Raw genomic sequence first — 19,247 nt, forward strand, 5'->3', positions numbered from 1 at the left:
CATGAGATCTACCTGTACAACTAATTGTGAATGTCTACATAGATATTTTGGTTAAAATTTTACCACATTCTTGTCGATAAAAAATAGTTATTGGTAATTTTCCCACATGTTAGGTAGTTTAAAACCGTCCCAAAAAGTAATATACATGTACAACTAATTGTGAATGTAAAAATCATATTCTACAAAGATAGGTAGTTTATATTGTAAGCCAAATTGATAGGTAGGATAACAAATATATAGTCTTCACAAATTGCAAAAGCCATATGACATATAAGTAGATAATGGAAAAAAGAAGAATATGAGTAAACTAAAAGGTCGAAGGCATCATTTTATTACATTGATAAAAAAAAAGAAAAAAAAAGCATGTGTTCATATATTTGAAAAAAAATATTCAAATGGCAACGGAGATGTATGTCAAATAAGGGCGTTGCAAGTTTTCCGGTTGTGACGTGTAGCATCACCACACCTACTGCTCTTGTTGGGGCGTGTTTCTTCCCCAATAGATTTTAGTCTTTTAACTTTTGGTCTACTTGGGGGCCTCTTTGTCAATGGTGTCTGAACTCCTTGACACCACCTGGAAATTCTTGACCAATATGGTTAATGTAGTTTCTCCACGCATGGGACAAATATGTCTTCCCATGAGGAGTGGCAAATTTCCCTAAATTTGCACGATCATCTGAGGGTTTTATGCCTTCATATGTAAAAATATGTTTATCATGTGGGGAAGAAATAGGATCAAGTTGCTCAACTGGTTCAACCATGGAAACACTGACAGGAATAGATGCTATGTTTTCAGCACAACATGAAATTTTCATTACACTCACATCCATGTCAGATTGCAGCAAACAAGATTGGTGTTCTCCTAGAGAGTACGTTAACTCCATGACTTCAGGACTTAATCCCACAAATCGGGAACAGATTTGTTCAGCAATGTCCTTGAACTTAGTATGATTAAATACTGGAATTAAAAGGGTCTTGCTCTCAAAAGTGCACATCGCAATGATAGCTCCTTCCATAACTAAACAATTATAAAACACAGGAAAAAAACATAAATGTAATAGGTTGAAAAAAGATATAACTATGAAAGTCATGAATAACTATTTAAGGATTCTGCAATATATATATATATAACTAGTTATCCTTCCATAACTAAACAATTATATAACTATTTAAATCTATCTCGTCTGCCAAATCCAGGATTACAACCCGGCAAACGTTATACATTCTTCCAAGGATATAAATCCAGAATTTAAAGAAACCAGTTTGCAGATCTAATCCCATGAGATCTGTTCATGTTGAAAGGTTAACATATTGAAATATTTATTCCCTGAGAATCGAGAGGACAAGTGAACAACTAGAGGTAGGACAAAAGTTGAATTTGCATTTATAACAGGTTTACGACAAGGGCCGGCATTAAACCCCTTTTGAGTTTTAGCATATTGATGAACTGTCAAATTCCATCATATTCATGCATGCATGATTTGATGATGAAATTATTTTACAACTGGGATTAAATTTAAGTTAGAATTCTAAATGGAAACATTAGAGGCTAAGGATTTGAGTGAACTAAATGTAAATTAGTAATTCTAAGAATAAGATTTCCGATCCTCTGCAGTGTTCAACCATGCAGCTGACTTTCGTTGATAAGTTAAATCTTTAATGATTCAGCATACTGATAGATGCGACCAGTGTAAAATCCCTTATGAAAATTCTTATTGTAGCAAGTAGAAATATGAATAACCTGCGACTTTTCTAAATATAAAAAATAACCTATATGGTATTGTCTGTACCTTGTTCCCTGGTTGTCCTGCTTTCGAAACAGCCTTTCCACCAAAGAATGCCCAAAATCAAGAAAATGAGGAATAATGCTGAAACAACTCCAATCGCAATGAATTTCTTTCTTTTGCTATCATCAGGCGGCTCCAAATCTAGAATAAGTGACAAGGACAGTGACAATAAATAAGAGAACAATAAATCCAGGATTACAACCCCGCAAACGTTATACATTCTTCCAAAGATATAACTATGAAAGTCATGAATATATGGATTACGGGAAATTAAAGAGTACAATTTTCAAAGAGGCATAACATCAAACACCTTCTGTGCATTGGTTTTTATGAATAAAAAGAGAAAGAAGCATATCAATGAGAGATGATAGAAAGGGATTAGGGGGATTAGGATAAAGTCTTCATGTAAAAATTCGCACAGCAAACAACAATAAAGGAGAAAACAATTATAATATATATGACTTGAAAATTAAATGGCATTCAATTTGCTGTGTTTTAGTCCTTTGATAGACGGAGAAGGTTGAGTATCACCAAACCACGAAGGAAAAACACGATCATAAAATTGTAACTGGAGAATTGGTCTCCTGAAGAAATCTGCACCTATAAAACTCATCTAATTTGTATAGAAAGTTAAAAGTGATTAAGCCTTCCTTAAAAATAGATTGATAACAAATTCAAATTCAAAAATTGTTATCAAGAAATTGAGGAGAAAGATGAAGGAAACTTCTGAACAATGAATTTGAATGCCGATAAAAATTTAAAACGTGGGAAATATATGGAGAACGTGCAAAAGCTATAGGAGGATAAAATAGTAATAACAATGCAAAAAAAATCATCCTAATCAGAAAAATTGCTGACATGGAATCCTAGTCATTGGAGCTAAATCAAAAGTAACTAAAAATTGGACTAATCCTAATGTTGGACTATAAAATTGGACCTATTTCAAGTTTCCCTAGTTTTTATCATTTTTCATTAAATTTTAGACCCTTTACATTAAATAAAGTTAGTAGATGATTTTTTGTTAAAATAAATTTAGTCTAAACCCTTTTTTCACTAAAGCTCTCATAAATAATACACTTGCAAACGTGGTCGGTTAATTATCAAGAGGTGATATTCGCATTCACTTTTCTCTCCCACATGCTTAACTTCACAACGATGTTGCAAAAATCTCTTTTTCATAACGTCAAATATTCAGCGGCTGTCTTTGCGTTTCTGTTTGGTCATGTAAAGGTACAAATCTATATTAGAAAGGAGAAGGAAAAAAAAGAACTCCGTGGTACACAAATGAAACCGCATTATTTTACAATAATTCCTAATGAAAAGTTGTTTAGTTTCGTTGACCATTAAACTTGTAACAAACATAACTCAGACAAATTCTATTTAGTCAGACGTCCCACTTAAAGTGCAGAGTCGAACAAATGCAGGCAGTTATGGAAGCTCTCATGGCAACCAACAAAAGACCAGAGAACCGTTTGAGACCAAAATTTTCGCAGCTCAGCAAGACTCTGTTGGAGTTTTGAATGGAAAAAACCATGAGTTTATTTTAATCTGCACTCGTGGATTTTTTTTTTTCTTTTTTGCAGATTTCAAATTATAAGTCTTACACAAGTAGATTTAGCGTATTGAATTAAGTATAGATTAAAAGAGTTTGGTATGGATTAGGATGCAGCCCATAATTAGAGCAATTAAGATAAGGGCTCGGGGACCTTGGGTTCTCAGAATTAATCCAATCTATATATATGTGTGTGTGTGTGTGTGTGTGTACATACATACATACATACATACATACATATATATATATATATTCAGATAACTATGAGTTTGAATTCAAATCAAACGTTACAACTGAAATGATCAGTTATTAATCAAAAAACACAACGGTGAAAGGCAGTTGTTCATTCTCGTCCAAAATGCGTGAACAAGTCCATAAATTTACCAACCCGTTCCATTCAGATTATCAATTTTTTAGGCAACCCAGTTTTCATGTAACATTAATATTTTGGAGAGAAACACTCAGTATGTTTGATACAATCAAAGCCCTAGTGCAAGGACTTTGATTGTGATAGTTGAATCCTGGTGATAGAAGCCTACAAGAACTACTGCAAAAGTGTAGAGGCCAAATTTCTGTCTTGCAAGCCTCTACCATCCATCTGTTAGTAAATTCTTACTCATTTAATATTTTTCATTTTCATTTGCATTATCCTTATTATTATCAGTGGTTTGTAATTTGTAATACTGTTATCAATAAATCATATTTTCTGTTTTGTTTCCAACAGACTCTTTCAAAACCTGGTAGCAGTTTGGCAGGCTTGATCCTTGTTACTCATGCTAAATTGGTGATATTGGGTGCAGAAAGGACGACGGAATAGTTCCCAATTCCCCGAGAAAGCAGTCACCAGCAGGAATGAGAAAAGCTGAAAAGACATAACCATCAAAACGATTTCTTCTCATAAGAAACTAGACCATGAACTCCACCTTCTACTTGTGCTGCTGCTGTTCTTATCTGCACAGTAAAATACATTGTCAACTAATTGAGAAACCATATTAGTTCTTGATACGATCGACCGTCATAACTGTAAAACTTAAGAACTCTCAAGGTTTTACTTCAAGTTTCATACCTCTGCCAAGAGAGGCTGCATGTATTTATATTCATATTCAACTTACATCAGAAAATGAAAACCCTATTTACAATTCATGCAGCACGTGCTGCATGTGCTTGGGGAAATATAAAAACTAATAAGTCCATCCCTATTTACAGTGCATGTTGCACATGCTGAGGGCTTATATAAAACTAACAGTTCCATGACCATCTCCATGCTGCCCGTGCCTTTCTTGTCGAAGGCCACACATGATGTGGAGATAGAAAACTGATATAAAACTTGCAGTCCATACTTCTTGGTTCCCATATTCAAAATCTAGCTCTGCTTGGATAGGAGGCTCGAACTTGGTCTAACAGCCCCCCGCAAGCTGACAGGAGGAGAAACAACTGGAAGCTTGGAAACAAGATGCTTGAACCGTGAGGAGGACAAACCTTTGGTGAAGAGATCAGCAATCTGGTCTTGAGAACATATGAAATTCACAAGTAACTCTTGACGAACCACTTTCTCACGAACATAATGATAGTCTACCTCCAAGTGCTTTGTACGGGAGTGAAACACGGGATTAGACGCGAGGGCAATGGAGGAAACATTGTCACACCAGATGGTTGGTCGATCAAGAAGTAGATGTAGGTCACGAAATAAAGACCGGAACCATGATAATTCTGCAGCAGTATAGGCAAGCTGCCTGTATTCAGCTTCTGAACTTAACCGACTGACAGTTTTGTGCTTTTTAGAACTCCAAGACACGAGATTGGATCCTAAGTAAATGCAGAAACCACCTGTGGAATGCCGTGTATCAGGATTCCCAGCGTAATCAGCGTCAGAATACGCTGTAAGATGTGCAGTACCAGGTGTATACACAAGACCATGGTTGTATGTGGATTTCACATAGTGAAGGATCCGTTTTACTGCCATCCAGTGAGTATTCTTTGGAGATTGCATGAACTGACATACCTGGTTTACTGCATAAGAGAGGTCTGGTCTCGTGATAGTTAGATACTGAAGTGCGCCGACAACACTTCGATACGTCTCAACATCGTCGTGTGGCTCACCATTGTAAGCACTAAGTTTCTGTCCGCAAGAGACTGGAGTGGAAATAGGTTTAGCATCCAAAAATTTTGTACGCTTCAGCAAGTCCACAGCATACTTGGCCTGATTCAAGTGCATTTGATCACCATGATAAGTTACTTCAACACCCAGAAAGTAATGAAGAGACCCCAATTCCTTCATTGAAAACAAAGTTCCCAGTTGATGAATTAAACGGGACATGTGGGGAGTGCTATTCCCTGTCAACAATATATCATCTACATAGATCAATAAAATCAAGTAGACACCAGAGTGATTGAAAACAAATAAACTGTAATCACACGTAGATGCTTGAAACCCTAATTGAAGCAAAAACTCTGAAAAACGTTGAAACCACGCTCGTGGAGCTTGTTTCAAGCCGTATATACTGCGTTGCAATTTACAAACATGGTTGGGATGCTGCTCATCAATGAAACCTGCAGGTTGTCGCATATATACTTCCTCCTTCAGAAAGCCATGCAGGAAAGCATTTTGTACATCCAATTGCCGGATGTGCCATTTATTTGAAACTGCCAAACTAAGAACAAGGCGTATAGTGCTGTGCTTGACCACAGGGCTAAAGGTCTCGGTGTAATCAAGTCCATGCTGTTGATGAAATCCATTTGCGACTAACCTCGCCTTGTGCCTCTCCAAAGAACCATCCGCTCGTCTTTTGATCTTAAAAACCCATTTATTTGGCAGCACATTCAGTTGTGAATGATAAGGAACAAGCTCCCACGTGCCACATCGTTGTAGTGCATTAAATTCTTGAACCATGGCGTCCCTCCATTTGTGGTGCTTGATTGCCTGACTGAAACATGTGGGTTCAACTAAAGGTTGATCAGTAGAGACATGCAAGGCATATTTAGGATTAGGTTTGTGGATGCCAGACTGTGATCGAGTCGTCATATGCGACCTTTGTACTGAGGCTTGATGAAGTGAAGCAGTGTCATGGTCTGATGGTGGGTGAGACTGAGACGTAGGTGACTCAACACTTGTGACTTGCTCATTTAAAATGTGGTTCGGGGAACTAGGGTTGGGAAGAAATAAGGTGGCTAGCGGGTTGGAAGGACAAGATAACACGGGATTTTGGGAAAAATTATTGGGATCAGGACTTTGCGGATTGGGCGTGGTTGAGGTTGGCTGTGATGGGATCACTAAACATTGGTTATGGTTTGGCAAAGGTAAGGATGACAAGAGTATAGGAAATGTGAACAGAAGATCAGGGGATGTAAAACTACCTGTGTGATCAACGTTTTCCCGCAAGGATGTGAGTTCCTTAAATGGAAATGAGTCCTCATCGAATAGGACATGGCGAGACAAATAAATTCGTCTCGTGGACAGGTCCAAACATTTATACCCTTGATGATTCAGTGAGTATCCTAAAAATACACATGGTTTGGACTTGGGTTGAAGTTTATTTTGTGCATAAGGAACAAGCCAAGGAAAGCACTTACAACCAAACACTTTTAACATCTCATAGTGTGGAGGTTTTTGAAACAAGGTCTCATAGGGCGATTTATGAGACAAAACACGAGTTGGCAGTCTATTAATTAAATAGGTTGCCGTTGAACATGCATCAAACCAATATTTATTTGGAATGTGAGAGTGAGTAAGTAGGACAATACTTGTTTCAACAATATGGCGATGTTTTCTTTCTGCTAGGCCATTTTGCTCGGGATGTTTTGGACACGAAAACCTTTGAGAAATTCCATTTGTTGCAAGAAATCGTTGAAAACAGTGACTCTTGTACTCAACCTCCTTCATCACATTGAAGGGTTTTAATGGAAGTATTAAACATATTTTCAACCTTAGCTTTAAATTGAACAAATATTTCAAACACTTCAGATTTATTTTTCATGGGAAAAATCCAAGAGTACCGAGAATAATCATCCACAAACAAAACATAATATTGAAAACCTTCAATTGAAATAACGGGAGAACACCAAACATCGGAATGTAAAAGTTGTAAGGGAAATTGAGAAACAGACTCTGAAGTACTAAATGGTAACTTAGTACTTTTTCCTAAAGGACACGACGGACAAAACGTGACATCAACAGTACCATGAATTGGTACTTGTTTGTTTGAGATTAAAAACTTGATAATAGAGAATGCAGGATGACCAAGACGTGAATGCCATTTCGGAGCCGAGACTCGAATGCCTAGACATACTGAAATAGGGTTTATGAACTGTCCACCACCACCAACAAATGGGTATAAGCCATTCTCACATCTCCCGCGGAAAAGCGTCTTCCGGGTCTTGAGGTCCTTAACAAGAAAAAAATGAGGAAAGATGAGTAAATAGCACTTGTTGTCTAATGTAAATCTGTGTGCAGAAATAATGTTGGTTGAGGCAGTGGGGCATCTTAGAATATTTGGCAGTTTAAATGAGCAAGATTGTGTTTGTAGATGATTCGAACCTATATGAGAAATAGAGAGGCCAGTATCATTACCTACACCACCCACATTCTGATTACCATTGTATTCTTTTGGGTTTACCAAATTCTGGATGTCAGGAGTCACATGAGCGTTAGCACCAGTGTCCAAAAGCCACTGTCCATTGTTCTGATGATTAAACGGAACCGGAGTTGTTACCATGGCAGTGAGCTGTTTTGTTGGAATCCTCCCTTCATAGGCTGCATTCATTCGTTGATAACAATCAAGGGCAGGATGACCTTGTTTTCCACAAATCTGGCATGTGATACGGTCTCCTGTGAGAGTGAGTTTCTCACCATTGTAGGTCGAGTTGGGCCGTTGATTATTGTTGAGAGGAAAGAACCCCCGCGGGTTGACACCACCACCACGTGCATACTGAAACGCACCACGTCCATTTCCACGAAGTCGTCCACCACGACCTCTGGCAGTGACAAAGGCATTCACCGGAGCAGCCTCCATAGGCTGAGCATTCTGTGCAGCCATGCGTCTCTCGGTGGTCAGTAGGAGGGCCTCAAGGGTAGGGTACGCGATTGGAGTATCGCGTGCTTGAGCAGCACTCACTGTCATTTCATATGTAGGGCCCAAATTGTTCAAGATAATTTGGACGAGTTCATCATCATTCACGGGGTTGCCAGCTAGGGCAAGGTTATCAGTGATCGAGTTCATGCGATCAAGATAATCAGCAATAGACATGTCACCTTTCTTAGTTTGCATCAGTTCATTGCGAAGAAACAAAATACGATTTTGGGATGTAGAAGCATACCGTTGTTCCAGAGCCTCCCAGGTGTCATGAGAGGACCTCTTGCTGGCGACGACGGACAACACAGATGGCGTAAGAGAGCCATTGATCCAGCTCAGGATCATTTGATCATGCTGCACCCATGTTGTGTAGGTTGGGTTGACAGCTGCAGCATCAGGAAGATGTTTGGGTGGACATACGATGGACCCATCAACATATCCCATCAGGTTACGACTCTTGAGTATAGGAAGGATCTGAGCCAACCACAGAGGATAGTTGGTTCTATCCAGTTTGATATTAACAACCGTTGTCATGGATGAGTAGGAATTCATGGCAGAGTTTGAAAGAGAGTTGGGAGAGGTTGCAGCGCCGTTGGTAGCGTCAGCCATGGAAAGAAAAAAAAAATTGAGGATCTAAGTCGTTAGACTGCTAGGGCTCGTATACCATGTAAAACTTAAGAACTCTCAAGGTTTTACTTCAAGTTTCATACCTCTGCCAAGAGAGGCTGCATGTATTTATATTCATATTCAACTTACATCAGAAAATGAAAACCCTATTTACAATTCATGCAGCACGTGCTGCATGTGCTTGAGGAAATATAAAAACTAATAAGTCCATCCCTATTTACAGTGCATGTTGCACATGCTGAGGGCTTATATAAAACTAACAGTTCCATGACCATCTCCATGCTGCCCGTGCCTTTCTTGTCGAAGGCCACACATGATGTGGAGATAGAAAACTGATATAAAACTTGCAGTCCATACTTCTTGGTTCCCATATTCAAAATCTAGCTCTGCTTGGATAGGAGGCTCGGACTTGGTCTAACAATAACATCTCAGCTTCCTTGAGCAATAACAAGGTAATCGTGGAGTGCGCTTTTCCTTGAGGTAATAGATCGGGCAGGAAAACTATCTAAGAAGTAAGCGGGGAGAGGGAAGACCCTGAGAGGTTACAGGTTTCTTCTGCGTAAGTAAATAAGTGTCTGCATATGAGTGACACACAATGGCAATACTCTAGGTTAATAGGTTTCCTCCCCACTCGTTTCAGTGGTTTAACCTAAGAGTGAAGAACAAAAATACCACATATAATGGAAAGAAACATTCGCTACAATATCAATTCTCATTTAAAGCATAGAACTAAAATGACATCCTTAATGACAATGATATGAGTAATACAACAACGTCTGCAAAATAGTTATTGCGTAAAACGAGGTTTCCAAGATCTTGGTGCTTTTTCATTGCCTTAAAACGCTTGATTTTATGAGGTCATGAGCAGACTGCAATGAAGAAGCACTAAGATCTTGAAATTTCGAGATATTCGCAACAACTATTAAAAACCTATAAACAAACTGATTCAAGAAATCAAGACTCGTACATAGTGGGAGTCCTAGAGTTATATTTATTAAATACAAGAAAAATATGGGAGTTCACGAGTTCGATGCACCGACTTGGTGACTCTGCTTGGCTATGGCCACTGTTAGGGTAAAATTCTTCTTAGTCTCTCTGGACCTGAAAGAAATGAATAACCTTGACTTGTCACCAATTGTATTTCTTTTAAAAAAGAAAAAAAAAGAAAAAAAAAAGTATTTTCTTTTTCTTCCTCAATGGTGTTTTTTATTTTTATTTTATTTAAATTTATTGGTTTCTGGCATCGATTAATTGATGTTGGCTATAAATATCTTTTGGTGTTTTTTTTAATGTTAATCGCGTGTGCAAAGCTTGCTTCTGTATTTCTCCCTTCAATAACAAAGCTGTTTCACTTTTCTTTTTGTTACTAATTCCTCATAAAACACTAAATTTTCTTATGCTTCGACGTATGTCTTACATGTCATTGTGTGGAAGAGAATTAGAGCATACTAAAAACAATGTGCGGAGGAGAATGACTTTTGATGAAAATGTTTTTCAAACTAATTCTTAGTAAAAATACAAATTGAATCTTGAAAAAAGCATTTCAAGTGCTTTCTACCAGAAGTACATAACTGGTTCTTTTTGGAGGCAACATTTTAAATGTTTTTCGAACTCAAAATCATTCTATTTAAAAATATTTTCAAACGGGTGATGCTCATCTGCACACGAAAAATAAATGTTGAGATTTAACTAAATTTCAATTGGCCAAATCTCAATAGTTCATTCGTGAAAAATGGTGCAGTAAAGAGAATTAGACCCAAGTCTAGTCAACCTGAGAGGACTTTGCTAACTTGTGGAATGGGCGGAGGACTTGGTATTTTCGACCCCATCGATTTCCTAGCGAGCTTCAGCTTCTTATATATGGACTTGTATGCTCACCTCAGTAGCCAGCCATCTGCAACAAAAAAAGAAAAACTTCATAAAAATAGAAATTAGGCATGCGCGTTGCCGCGAGAACCAGCTGTTTCAGGCATAATCGGATGAATAAAACACATTTAAGTCGAATAAATTCAACACAATTATGAACAAACAAAGGGATACATGAGTGAATGAGGTCGATAAGATAAGCAACTTAGCTTTTATATAGATTCAACTGAGCATGGCTTATTCAAGGGTTAAAAGAGCAGTTAAACTGATTGAAATAAAAACAGTTACAACAAATGACTTGTACTCTAGAGTTTCGTTCACCAAAATCACTTCTCATTCCTAAAATTAGGCAAATTCCCAACAATAAAGGTCGTACCCAGTGCACAAGGCTCCCGCTTTACGCAGGGTCTGGGAGAGGTGAATGTCGGCTAGCCTTACCCCCATTTATGGAGAGGCTGCTCCCAAGTCTCGAACCCGAGACCTACCGCTCATGGGCGAAGGCACTTGCCATCGCACCAAGTGCGACCTCTCAAATTCCCAACAATAACAAAAAAAAAAATCTCTTGGATTTCACTCACTTAATCATAGGCATCCAATCATCCGCAACAAATGCAGAAAGAAGCAGAAATCACCTTGAGACAATACAGAGTCCACTGTTGCTACCTCGGCAGCATGACACAGTTTGGGCAACAAAGAGCATAAAAAGGAACATAATTTCCAAGCAAGCAGAGTAATTGCAGAGCTATAAGTTTGTGATGAGCTAAAACAGCTACCTGTTAAAGTACATACAAAGTTTTCTCAGAATTCAAACACAAAAAACAATCAATCAACAGACAAATTTTAAGGCTCAAAGGTACCAGCCAGGTGAAGTGCAGTGAATTCAAAGTTGGCGCAGGATAGAAGGACCTTGTTTCAGAAAGGAAAGATGTGATCGCCTTTGTGATGTTTACTTTTGTGCTTATCCTTTGTCTTCTTTTCTGAGGCAAAATATGTCAATGTGATAAGTAATTTCCCATAAAGAATCTCATCCTCAATAGGCTAAAAAAACTACAATGGTTAGTCAAATAATGTACTTTCATGTAGTTAATCTCCTAGGTTTGTGTTCACTTTTTCAATATCAAAACAACTCGATGAAACAATGTTTTCCCATACTCTACAAACACCGAATGTGCCCGATAAACCACTAACAATGCCATTACTCTAATTCGACTGCAGAGTGAGAGTTAAGAAAAGAAGATACTCACAGCCCAAAACGGATGACATCACCAACACGTAAATCCACATAAACCTTTTTGTTCACCTGATTATTAGGCAAGAGAAAACCATTAGGAACAATCAAGAGCCTTTGTATAGCTTCTGTCTCTGTACCAAGAGGAACGACTTACATGCTTCTGTCTCTGTACTACATGCAATGAAGGTATAGCTTGGATACCGGACTTGCTCCTAGCTTGAGCTGTTTCCAAAGAAGGAAAATTTAACATTATTTTGTAATAAATTGCAGAGTGCCTTGCACAGCTCTCCATGCTGCAGAAGAAAATAAAAACAACGAACCAATGATGCACGATGATAAAATCGTGGGACAAAATCAAAAGGTAATATCCAGAGAACTCGTGGTGACACTATTGACCTATAGTGTGCAGACTGAATTGCCCTTCAATTCTTATCAATCATAAACAAAAATCTTTTAAACGACAACCATACAGAAAATGCAGCTCGTACATCACAGACAACAACACATGCATGACTATTCAATCAGTACCCGCATCCAAAACTGTACATGCATGAATATTTTTCCATTCCAGCTAGTACATCACAGACAACCATACAGGAAATACAGAGATGAAAAAAGAAAGCTGAGTCCAGTAGATCATGCATTGATTTGTACGTAAGACAACTTCGAAACATTAACCGCAATGAAGCAAAACAAAAAAGTACTACTGCACACCACAGATTGGCCAAAAAAACGCATAAGATCAGGAGAATTTGCATATGCAAAGAACATTGACATCCTGATAAAACAAAACATACAAATAGAATTAATATTACCAGCCGAATCAAGATTACAAACCACAGACATTAGCAACAAAAACCTCAAAACCAATTCCTCAGACACTCCAAAAAAACAACTCAAAATCCATTAAAAGTACAAAAATCACATATTTCCATCTATGCCTGCATGTATTTTCGGGATCAAAAATTCAAAACAAAGTAAAATACCACTGGGTTTGTCGCTGAGATTGATTAAGTGCAATTTGTAGGGCACTTTCTTCTCCTCCAAGGTCAGAAGAACCCTTTGGCTGAAAGGGCCTGTCAGAAACGAAAGATGGAAAATTTTAGTAGTAACAAAAGAAGCAATGCAAAACAGTCTCTAAGAACCAAGTTAGCATCCATAGGCACAACCCAACAGTCTCAAGAATTTTGTTCCAAGTATAGTCTACCTTTCATTTTCAAAATAAAACATCTTCATCTACCAGGTAAATGATAACATAAAGTATCATTTTCAATCTACAGAATTTTGTAATCGAACCCATATATATATATATATATATATATATATATATGGAGAAAAATCAACTATTTCCCTAGTACTAACAAAATTAGTAGTGTATATACGTAATATATATATGTAAGTACACTTTTGGATTTGAAGAATTTCTCCTTGGATAATAAAATTGCAGGGTAAAACATACTTGAACCATTTCACTGACGAAGTTGAAACCTCCAGGTCCATAATGGATTCACTAATAACCTGTCTAGTTTTGGTATGAAGGAAGAAGAATATGAACATTATGTAAGATCATAGCATTAAGTTTTCTCTATTAAGTTTGGAAATATATGTACACGGGTATGTATTTATGAATGTATGTATCAGACCAGTTGTCCAGCGCAAGCAAAGGCAATGCCACCACAGGTTACAGATACAATAACGACCACCAAATCTGATATTAATCTACAATTTGGCCAGACGGGTATTTTGCTACCAAGGCAAAATTCTCAATAGCCCAAGCATCAGCCTATCATATGAAGAAATATTCATAAGGGAAAAGGTAAGCTTAAACAGGATTTCATATGTATGAACTCACTCTTTGATACTTAATTACTCGTCCTATTACCAAATAGCTATTGGAAATGGTTGAGTTATAAAACTTGACTATAAACAGGCCCGACTCTTATCAAATAGCTCTCAAAAATTCGATATGTAAAAACTGAAACAAAAAAATAGATCCCAAATCTTATCCAACAACGAACAATGAACCAAAGTTACATGAACAAAAACAATACCAACATTTCAAGCTGTACAAAACTAAACCCATTCAGGAAAGCACAAAGTCATACATCCAATCCTGTCCCATTCAAAATTCCAATACTCGATTCTAAAGAATAAAAAGAACAATAGCATTCAAAATCAATAATTGTAAAGAATACCAACGGCAATAGCATTCAAAATCAATAGTTCGCAAGTCTCCAACCTGCATAGCAAAATGCAAAGAGAGCAAAAGTCTCCAACTCTCCAACCAACATAACAAAATGTCAAAAATCAAAATGCCTTAATGGCATTAGTACAACACAAAGTTCAAAATATTAGCAATAAATTTAAAAATGCCTTATCTAATATCATTGAGGGCATAAGTTGGAAGAGAAGACAAAAAACGAAAAGGGGTTGATGCAGGCAGTGTAAAAAGCATAAGAGAGGAAAGATACCCAAAACCAATCACAAATTATAGTGAAAATTCGTGTTATAGCAACCCTAAATTCAAAAAATTTCTCTCGTTTTCCATATTTTCTCATCAAACAAACCACATATTCATATAAAATCAGAAAAGTAAAATTACCAATAGTAGCATGCTCTGGGGCTCGTATGACGGCGTTCCTTCGCCCACAGCGGTGTCGAGATTGCTTTCTGCAGCAAGGATTACAAAGGAAGTCCGTAAAATTCATCGACAACTGCAAGAAAACAAAACCACCAAAAGTCAGAGATTTCCAAAACCGAAAAGAAATGAGAGAGACAGAGAGAGAGAGAGATTGGAGTACCGTAAGTGCATAAACATATTGGAAAAACAATTGCACGGCAATTACTACAACTTGAATCAAAATTCCACTGTTCATTACACATTGCTTTGGAATTGTGTAAGTAGAGAAAGAATTGGAGTTCTTAAAGAGTGTTGGCGAACTGAATATCAGATTCGAGCGCCTTGAGAGATTCATTGAAGGATTTCGTTCAACGTTTATCAAATGTCAGTAAATTCTGTAATGTACATGGAAAAATCTAGAAATATTGAGATGAACAAAAATAAGTGAATCAAACGACTGTAATTTTGAAATATCATCTATTAGCTAAAACGACATTTTTCCATCAAAATAACATAACCCCAAAGAAAAAATGGAAATTGGGAACGGCCCATAATCTGAAAGGTCGTACCCAGTGCACAAGGCTCCCGCTTTACGCAGGGTCTGGGAGAGGTGAATGTCGGCTAGCCTTACCCCCATAATCTGAAAATTTACAAAAATTAACAGAAACGGATGAAATATGAGAGAAAGAATTGGAGTTCTTACAAAGTGTCAATGAAATTTTAGAAGAAGAACTCGATTTTCCTGATCGTTTTTACTCTTTTCTCATCCCTCCCATAAAAAATCCTAAACACTCATCACTCCACCCACCTCAAATCCTCTCTCTGAAAATAGCAAAAATATATGACCCTTTCTCTCTCTGTAATCTGAAGAAAAATCTGATCAAAATTTATAAAATTAGTTTTTGGTTTTGTAAAAGTGTGGACAGTTAGAAGGGAATTTGTAGAGAGAAGAAGGGTAACGTTTTCAGTAGATGGGAAGCAAAGCCATATATGTAGCTCGGTTCGTTTAGAACCAACGATCATCCACACAAAACTTTGACTTACACAAAAACCGATTCAAAAAACCAAAACAGATACCCAAAATTATAACCTGTTGAGCCCAACTACTGGAAGCCCGAGCCCAATACTCTCTCTTGCGAGTGGGCCGTACCTGATCCATCTTTTGGTCCATATAGAGCTAGGGTTACTTATCTTCAGAATATAAATATGTAATATTGTGGACTGAGAGGAGGAATGAATGACTGAATGAAACTTTCTACTTTTTCCCTTATTCTTCTTTCCTTATCTCCTTCAATTTCTGCACTGTTTTCTATTGAATCTAACTTCTCAAGACACCCGAGCCCATTAGTCGTATCAACTGGTATCAGAGCCCGTCGATTCGATGGGCAAAAACCCGCATACCGCCACCTCCGACCCTGACGCCGCCGCTGCAGCGGCTGATGTGCGCCAGGAGCACCTGCGAACACAAGTCGACGACTTGGGTGACTCCGTAGCCGCACTGGAATCCCAACATACCAACCTGCAAAAATCTATGGAGTCCCTGAACAACGCAAACACTACCTTTCAGAATACTATGACTTCACAATTTGTAGCCTTCCAATCTCTCATGTTAGAAGAGCTCCGCCTCATCAAATCGGGATTTCCACCTCCCACCCTCGCCCAAACAGCCCATCCACACCCACCCAACCCGTCACCCTCCCATCCCCACCCTCGCCCTCCGCCAGCTTCTTTTACCACCACCCAAACCTCAAACCCGACCCCACCCCCTTCATTTCGATCCCTATTCGCCAATACCAGTGCTCAATCTTCGAGCCTCGCCCATCTTCCTACCTACCTCACCACCACCCTACCCGCTCCCCTTCCAACTACTATGGCCACCCGCCCCAACCCCTATCATTGTGGGTCTCCATCCCCTTTCACGCCACACACCCCGTCCTTTTTTTCCGCACACTCCCAGTCTTTCCACCTAAGCCCATCTACGACTGCGGCCCCATTTCCACCCAACCCCTCACATACCACCCAACTCACCTTACCATCACCCCCATTCCCACCTTAAATCCATAAAAATGGAACTGCCACGATTCAATGGCGAAGATCCCTACGGCTGGTTAGCCATGGCAGAACGCTACCTCGACTACTATGAGGTACCCCCAAATCAGTGGGTTCTCGTGGCTGCGTGCAATTTTGGGGCTGATGCCTCCATCTGGATGAGAGGATTTGAGCAACGATACGGTCGAGACAACTGGAGCCTCTTTGTGGATATGTTGTTCCAACGTTTCGGGGGAGGTGACCGTGCCAACATCGAATCCCAGCTCACTCATATCCAGCAAAAATCTTCAGTGGAGGATTATTTGGCAGATTTCACACGGCTCTCTTGGCGAGTAACCGACTGGACGGAAAACCAACTGAAACACGTGTTTTTCGGAGGTCTGAAAGACGACATTCGCCTCGACGTCCTGGCCCGCGAACTAGATTCACTACACCACGCTAAAAAATTGGCCAAAATCTTCGAAACCAAACTTCATGCCAAACGTTCCACTCGACCACAATTTCCACGGCCTTACCTATCCACTACCACCAACCCACACACCTCCACCCACACTTCTTCCCAAACAACCACACCACGACCCCCAACCTTGGCCAGTGCACCCTTCAAACGCCTCACTCCGGCGGTAGTGCAAGACAAAAGAAGGAAAATGAGTGTTTCAGCTGTAATGAACCTTACACCCCCACCCACAAATGTAAAACACCCACCTTGCTCTTGCTAGACACCACTCAAACCGAGGAGACTCCCCAAAGTATCACGACTGCCAAGAGGACCCTAGTCCCGATGCCGACCCCACATGTCACATGCTGGAACTGTTCTCGATTCCGGGTATCGGTATTGGCAAACCAATGAAATTGCATGGCTCCATTGCATCCAAAGCCGTCACCATCCTAATTGACTCTGGGGCCGCCTGCAACTTTCTGCACCCCCACGTGGCTGACCAACTAGGCCTTCCAGTGCAAACCATCCCTGCTGTCAAATTCACAACAGCCTCCCAAGACCGTTATTCCTCCAAACGCGTCTCGGATATCGCACTCCAAATACAAGACTACACATTTCATGGGTCTTTTCTCTTGTTAGACGTGCCAGGATGTGATCTTATTTTGGGAGCCGAATGGTTAGAATCCTTAGGATTTATTGGCTGGCATTTCAAACAGAAAACAATGGTATTCTCAGTGGATGGACAAACCTACACCTTACAAGGTTTGACCCCGTCGACCTCTGTGTTCCCAGAGTGCAACCCCATACACCACTTATTCAACAACCCATTCAATCTCCTAGCATCCATACCCACTCCCACCACCTACCTTAACCCATCCACCGAAACCCACCCGGCTATTTCCTCACTACTCAATCAGTACCAACACATTTTCACACCACCTTTCGGCCTTCCACCAGAAAGACCCATCGACCACAAAATTCCCCTACTACCAAACACCAACCCCATCAATGTTAGAACATGTAGATACCCCCACTACCAAAAAGCTGAAATAGAAAAACAAGTGCAGGAATTTTTAAACTCAGGTGTCATCCGCCCAAGTTCAAGTCCTTTCTCTTCCCCAGTTCTTCTTGTTAAGAAGAAGGATGATACATGGCGTCTTTGTATTGATTATAGAGCCCTGAATGCAGCAACTATCAAAGATCGTTTCCTGATACCTGTCGTGGACGAACTTCTTGATGAATTACATGGAGCAACAATCTTTTCAAAGCTCGACCTCCGATCTGGTTACCATCAAATCCGCATGAACGCTGCCGACATTGCAAAGACAGCTTTCCGCACCCATGAAGGCCACTACGAGTTCACGGTAATGCCATTTGGCTTATCAAATGCACCTGCCACATTTCAATCCTTAATGAATTCTATCTTCCGCCCTTACTTACGAAAATTTGTCTTAGTTTTTTTTATGACATACTTGTGTATACTACAAAAGGGGGCTATAGTGTCGGAGGGTGGTGTCGCTTTAATCTAATATAGTGACGGATTAGGCAGTTGCGACACTAACTGAACATGACGTCGGATTTACTATCGCTTATAAGCGTTATTAAATGTTTATGTCGCTTTTAAACCGACGTAAACATATATTTTAATAATTTTTAAATACTAGTGTCGCTTTTAAACCGACGTAAACATTATTTTAATAATTTTTAAATACTAGTGTCGCTTTTAAGCGACATAAAGAATGTATATATATATATTAAATTATATATATATTAAATTAAATTTTATATCTCTAAAAACTATAATAATTATATATATATATATATTAAATTAAATTTTAAAAAATTGGTAATCATTGGATTGGCTTAAATATACATACGATTCAATTTCTTAAGTGTTATACATACAAAATAAATAAATTTAAATCTATTTAATATATATATATATATATATACACACCATTGAACTTGATTGGATACGAATTCTATGAAACTAATTTCGACAGTTAT

At 38.8% G+C, this 19,247-nt stretch overlaps 1 protein-coding gene and 1 long non-coding RNA gene across 26 annotated transcripts; both read right to left on the minus strand.

Moving 5' to 3' along the window:
* Positions 1–287: 287 nt before the first annotated feature.
* Positions 288–2,517, minus strand: LOC108171668 (uncharacterized). Its single transcript, XR_011572546.1, has 2 exons — positions 1,791–2,517; positions 288–1,018 (listed from the first exon to the last, which is right to left on the minus strand). It is a non-coding gene; the product is annotated as an uncharacterized lncRNA (long non-coding RNA).
* Positions 2,518–9,727: 7,210 nt separating this feature from the next.
* LOC103422275 (uncharacterized) lies at positions 9,728–16,401 on the minus strand. Of its 25 annotated transcripts, none has more exons than XM_070806960.1 (11): positions 16,313–16,350; positions 15,322–15,392; positions 14,735–14,846; positions 13,776–13,915; positions 13,592–13,654; positions 13,119–13,208; positions 12,287–12,425; positions 12,146–12,201; positions 11,759–11,873; positions 11,534–11,674; positions 10,512–10,929 (listed from the first exon to the last, which is right to left on the minus strand). In XM_070806960.1, the coding sequence occupies exons 5-10, from the start codon at positions 13,630–13,632 to the stop codon at positions 11,561–11,563; spliced, it is 555 nt and encodes a 184-aa protein (XP_070663061.1). In that variant the 5' UTR covers positions 13,633–13,654; positions 13,776–13,915; positions 14,735–14,846; positions 15,322–15,392; positions 16,313–16,350; the 3' UTR covers positions 10,512–10,929; positions 11,534–11,560. The 25 variants fall into 25 exon arrangements, 14 of the variants coding, with proteins under 14 accessions (XP_070663061.1, XP_070663060.1, XP_070663059.1 ...); XM_070806959.1 differs by lacking the exon at positions 16,313–16,350 and adding an exon at positions 15,903–16,033; XM_070806958.1 differs by lacking the exon at positions 16,313–16,350 and adding an exon at positions 15,843–15,983.
* Positions 16,402–19,247: the final 2,846 nt, after the last annotated feature.

This window comes from Malus domestica, chromosome 10, assembly GCF_042453785.1.
Source record: "Malus domestica chromosome 10, GDT2T_hap1".
Lineage (NCBI taxonomy): Eukaryota > Viridiplantae > Streptophyta > Magnoliopsida > Rosales > Rosaceae > Malus > Malus domestica.